This window comes from Camellia sinensis, chromosome 15, assembly GCF_055761805.1.
Source record: "Camellia sinensis isolate YWXY chromosome 15, ASM5576180v1, whole genome shotgun sequence".
Lineage (NCBI taxonomy): Eukaryota > Viridiplantae > Streptophyta > Magnoliopsida > Ericales > Theaceae > Camellia > Camellia sinensis.
This window is the reverse complement of record NC_138975.1, coordinates 19,921,824-19,927,589: the sequence shown is the minus strand read 5'-3', so window position 1 is coordinate 19,927,589 and position 5,766 is coordinate 19,921,824. Positions and strand designations below refer to the sequence as shown.

The following is a 5,766-nucleotide window of genomic DNA, read 5'->3' as shown; positions in this document are numbered from 1 at the left end:
AAGAGGAAGAAGTCGCAGCCTTGTCCCATACAGAGGGTTGTGAAGAAGAACTTTCCATGTCCATATTTACAACTTTCTGAATTAAAGGATTGAGAGCAGTTTGTTCGTAGTCCAAGGGTGAGTCAGAAGAAGAACTTCCCATGTCCATATTTGTGAGTTTCTGAATCGAAGGATTACGGGCAATATGTTCGAAGTCCAAGGGTTGATAATTTGCAAAGACATCCATGACCTGAATATAGAAAGGTGGGTAAAGGTGGCTAATTAATGCATGGAGGTTCTTTCGAGGAAGAACAACATCATCATATGACTCTTCGTGTGCTCGATTAATGGAGGGAAAAATTGATTCGGCCATAAAAAATGTATCAGTCTGTTCGTATACTAAGGTAGTGGGGTTATTCAAAAGATTGAAGGAGAGTTTAATGCAGATGATGAATGACAGTTGCATTTCTGGGAGAATGCAAAACCCATGCACGTTCTAAGACGTGGGAAAAAGACCTTGATCCACTAATATCATCAAGTATTGGGTATATTAGTGCGGGGGGTAATGTTGGCTACATATTTTGTACAAGCCAGTTACAATTCGACGCGTGGCAAAGTAAGGGTAGTACGGGAAGACTATTCAAATCTTCAATCCTGATCGTACACGTGGCAGTTAGTATTGGTTGTTACGAGATCTGAGTAGCAGTGGATCAACAAAGAGATACAAGGTGATGTGGCATCAACGGTTACTCACATTTAAATTCAAATTTAGGAGGGAAGCCTAACTGCAAGTGATGGCGTAATGGAGCTAATCTTGAGGCAACATGATCAGCGATCATGGAAGAGTAGTTCGACGGTTGGAAATACAGTTCGATGGTCACCCTTGAGCAGTATAAATAGCAGAGAAGGCCCCAGAAAAAATCCCCCAGACTCAGATCCAAAAAACCAGTCTTATTCTACTTTACTTAGTTTTACATTTCCTGTTCTTTACATTCCAGTACTTTAAATTCTGCACTGCACTTCATTCATAGGAGTAGTTTCAAGTAGATTGTCGCTGTAAACCTCTACGAGGCTGAGTTTGAATCATTGTAAGTTTTTCATTCTAATGAAATGCTTCAGTTGTTCTTTATTTGATTGATATTTTGCTTAATTCTCCTAAATCAAGCCACCAGTAAAAGTCCTATGCATTGAGGCTGAGAGAACTAAAACACAATCGTCTGATAATTGGTTGGCAATTAAATTTATGGAAGGACTGATTGATCCTTGCTGGCACGCTCGCAATTACAATAATAACCTTCGAAAGCCAAAAAGCTAACAATATATAAAACACCTCTTTTTTTATATAACAAAAATAAATATATAAATATATGAATTAATTGAATAACACATTAAATTTATTAATTACAACATTAAATTCATTAAATATCACATTAACTAAACAACACATTAAATTCTCATGTAAACCACACAATTAATAAAGCCAAAAAAATAAAATAAGATAATAATAATCATAATAATAATAAATAATGACTTAAGAAAATTAGGATCGCTACAATATACATACCTCAAAAGAATCTCGTCCCGAGATTTGATAGGAGAGAGTACTAAGCAAAAAGTTCCGGGTGCACACGCTGAACTTTCTCTTCTAACTCCTAGGTAATATCGTTCTCATCTTCACTCCATTGCACTTTCACCAAGTTCACTTTCTTGCGTCGCAACTGCTTTACATCCCGATCTAGAATAGTAACTGGTCGCACCACATACGTTAGATCATCACTAATCTCCAACACTTCTGGTGGTACAACTTGGAATGGGTCTTGCACACACTTCCGCAATAAAGATACATGGAACACATTGTGAATCAAAGCTAAAGCAGGTGGTAGAGCTAATTTGTAAGCCACATTACCAATCCTCTCAGTGATCTCATATGGTCCCACAAATCTAGGTGCCAACTTTTCCCTCTTTCCGAACCACATAATACCCTTCATCGGCGAGACCTTCAAAAACACGAAATCTCCAACATTCAACTCAACCCCCTTACGTTTTCTATCAGCGTAACTCTTCTGACGACTTTGTGCAGTCTTAATACGTTCCTGAATAATATTTACCTTCTCCGTAATCTCTCTCACCAACTCTGGCCCTAACAACAGCGCATCTCCTACCTTCATCCAACAAGCAGGTGATCGACATGGCCTCCCATACAAAGCCTCAAAAGGTGCCATCCCGATACTGGACTGATAGCTATTATTATAAGCAAACTCCACTAATGGCAAGTGTTCTTCCCAATTACCAGCAAGATTGAGAACACAAGCTCTCAACATATCCTCCAAGATCTGATTTACCCGCTCAGTTTACCCATCTGTCTAGGGATGATAAGCCGTGCTCAAGTCTAACCTAGCACCCAAAGCATGCTGAAAACTCTCCCAAAACTCTGTCACAAACAAGGGATCACGATCCAAAACTATAGAAACTGGTGCGCCATAAAGTCACACCACCTCCCGATTATACAGCCTGGCTAGTTTATCCGCAGTTCGGTGAACACTGATAGAAACAAAATGAGCAAACTTGGTGAGTCGATCCACTATCACCCAAATAGATTCATTGCCTTGCTTAGACCGCGGCAATCTATCCACGAAATCCATAGAGATGCACTCCCATTTCTAAGTAAGAATCTCAAGAGGCTGCAAAAGTCCAAACAGTCGTTGGTGTTCTGCCTTAACCTGTTGGCACACATAATATCGAGAAACATACTCTCCTACGTTTTTCTTCATACCTTTCCACCAAAATGTCCTCTTTAGGTCATGATACATCTTAGTCCCACCAGGGTGAATCGTATATCGAGACCTATGAGCATCATCTATAATCTCTTTCCTCAATTCAACAATGTTAGGTACACACAACCTGCCCCTGAATTGCAATCCCCCATCTGAGTCCACAGGCCAATCAGTAGGAAAATCATCGATCAAATCCACTACAAGGTCATCAAGCTTGCTGACGAGAAACCCATCTAAATTCTGCATCTGACGAACTTTACCCAGTAACGTCGACTGCACGGTCAAACTACCAATGTATGCCTTCTCAGCACACTCTATTGGTTGAACATCATGTGTCGAAATTAACTCCAAGGACTTCCATTCTTGAATCATCAAAAAAGCTATAATCCCATATTGTCGACTAAGTGCATCAGCGACCACATTTCCTTTCCCCGGGTGGTAAAGGATCTCGAAATCGTAACTACTAACGAATTTAACCCACCTCTGTTGCCTCATGTTTAACTCTTTTTGAGAAAAGAGATATTTGAGGCTCTTGTGATCTGTGTACAACTCAAAGTGCTCCCCAAACAAGTAGTGTCGCCACACTTTCAACGCAAAAACAACTATTGCCAACTCTAGGTCGTGAGTAGGGTATCGTCTCTCATGAGGTTTTAATTGTCGAGAAGCATAAGATACAACCTTCTGATGCTGCATCAACATACATCCCAACCCAGTTCCACTCGCATCAGTAAACATTACTAACTTTTCCCCTTGTACTGGTATAGTTAACATTGGTGCTGTAGTCAACCGCTGCTTTAACTCCTGGAAAGCTTTCTCACAATCATCTGTCCATACAAACTTCACATTCTTGCGGGTCAACTTGGTCATGGGTACTGCAATAGTGGAAAACTTCTCTATAAATCTCCTGTAATAACCGGCTAGTCCTAAAAAACTTCTCACCTTTGTAGGGTTCATAGGTTGCTTCCATTCTTTAACGATAAAAACTTTCTCAGGATCTACCGATATCCCCTGATTGGACACAACGTGTTCCAAAAATCGAACTTCTTTCTCCCAAAAGTGACACTTACTGAACTTAGCGTATAACTGTTGCTCCCTCAAAGTCTGCAATACAACTTTCAAGTGTTCTCTGTGTTCCTCCTCATTCTTAGAATGCACCAGGATATCATCTATGAAGATAATCACAAACTTATCTAGATATGGTTGAAAAATTTTGTTCATCAAGGCCATGAAGTAGGCAGGAGCATTGGTCAAACCAAAAGGCATTACAGGAAATTCGTACAACCCATACCGGGTCCGAAAGCAGTAAGCGGTATACTTTCCTCTGACACACCCATCTGATGGTAACCCGTTCTGAGATCAAACTGAGAGAAAATGGCTGCCCCCTTCAACTGATCAAACAAGTCATCAATTCTAGGTAGCGGGTACTTGTTCTTGATAGTCACCTTGTTTAGCTCTCTGTAATCTATGCACATACGGAGAGTGCCATCTTTCTTGGAGACAAAAATCGTAGGTGCTCCCCATGGGGTGTTACTTGAACGAATGAACCCGTTCTGAAGCATCTCTTCCAGTTGCTTTTTCATCTCCACAAGCTCTTTAGGCGCCATTCTATATGCTGCCTTAGAAATTGGTGCAGTTCCTAGCACTAGGTCAATGCGAAATTCTACTACCCGTGGGGGAGGAGGTCCAGGTATCTCCTAAAATACATCCTCAAACTCACATACCATATCTACCTCATTAATATCCGGCTTAGGGATTTCTACCGAGCATAGAAAACTCGTCATCAACGACTCTTCTCCATCGCTAGAAGTGTGGGTAAGCCGTGGCATACCGGGAATATCTATATTTACAATCTTTCTAGCACAATCTAGAGTCACAAAGTATTTTCGCAGCCAATCCATACCCAAAATAATTGTAAACCCCTCAAACCGTAACACAATTAGGTCCGCATGCAAGACTCTACCCGCAAAGTCAATCTCAAAATCTTTACACATCTCATAAAGAGTAACTGCCCCTCCTAAAGGGGTCTCAACACGAATAGGTCTAGACAAGGAGGTAGTTACAATACGTTCTCTTACTATAAATTGTCTAGATATAAAAGAATGAGAGGCACCAGTATCAAAAAGTACTCTAATGGGTTCTTGAAAGAGATTAAAAGCACTTTGCACTTTGTCAGTTCCTGGCATTACTACAAATGCCCTGGCTCGAGCTGCTTGACCCTGTCGCGCCTGCTGTCTCTGAGAGCAATCCTTGATTACATACCCCAACTGTTGACACACAAAACACTTCCTATTAATCGGTTGAGGTGCTACTGGTCTGATAGGTGGGGGCCCCTCTAACTGAGGTACGGGAGGGTGATAACCTAACTGTGGCACTTGCTGCCGCTGTCCTTGATAACCCTGTGGGCGCGGACCACCCAGTCTCTGATAATAGTGCCCCTGGGGCTAGAAATTGCCCTGAGGTCGGAAATTGCCCTAAGGTCTGAAATTTCCCTAACTACCCTGTTGTTGTGGCCTTTGAAACTACTGACCCCTATGCCTTTGATCATAGGGTCGGTATCTGTTCTCATCCCGCTGCTGGAAGTGACTCCCTCTAGAAGTCTTTCCGACCTTGGCCTTCCCTTCTTTAAACTGCTTCTCATTTTCCTCATACTTTAGTGCCAAGTCAAGAACTCTGTCAAACGGTTCAGCATCAAAGGGGATAAGGGACTTAGACAGGTAATGATTCAATCCCTTAATAGACTTCTCATTCTTCTCCTCCTGCATGTCGACCAAGTAAGAGGCATATCGAGACAACTCATTAAACTTGGTGACATACTCGATCACTGTTATACTGTAGACACCCCATTTTTGACCATCCTCAAGACTTGGACGTCATCGTTTGAACACTCGATGATCATCCATGTTCGTGTTCGTCTTGAGTTCTCCGAGGTTTCGGCCGCGCGCCTTGCCTCAAGACCTCTCGACTTGTTTGTTTTGTGTTTGGTTTTGCACCAAACACTTGTTGTTTTGCTTCT

At 41.6% G+C, this 5,766-nt stretch overlaps 1 protein-coding gene across 1 annotated transcript; it reads right to left on the bottom strand.

Annotated features, from left to right (window-relative positions):
• Positions 1 to 2,639: 2,639 nt before the first annotated feature.
• Positions 2,640 to 5,515, bottom strand: LOC114290970 (uncharacterized). The gene is made up of 7 exons (XM_082908066.1): positions 5,281 to 5,515; positions 5,118 to 5,206; positions 4,475 to 5,017; positions 4,285 to 4,369; positions 3,821 to 3,919; positions 3,432 to 3,625; positions 2,640 to 3,236 (listed from the first exon to the last, which is right to left on the bottom strand). The coding sequence occupies exons 1-7, from the start codon at positions 5,513 to 5,515 to the stop codon at positions 2,640 to 2,642; spliced, it is 1,842 nt and encodes a 613-aa protein (XP_082764192.1).
• Between the last annotated feature and the right edge of the window lie 251 nt (positions 5,516 to 5,766).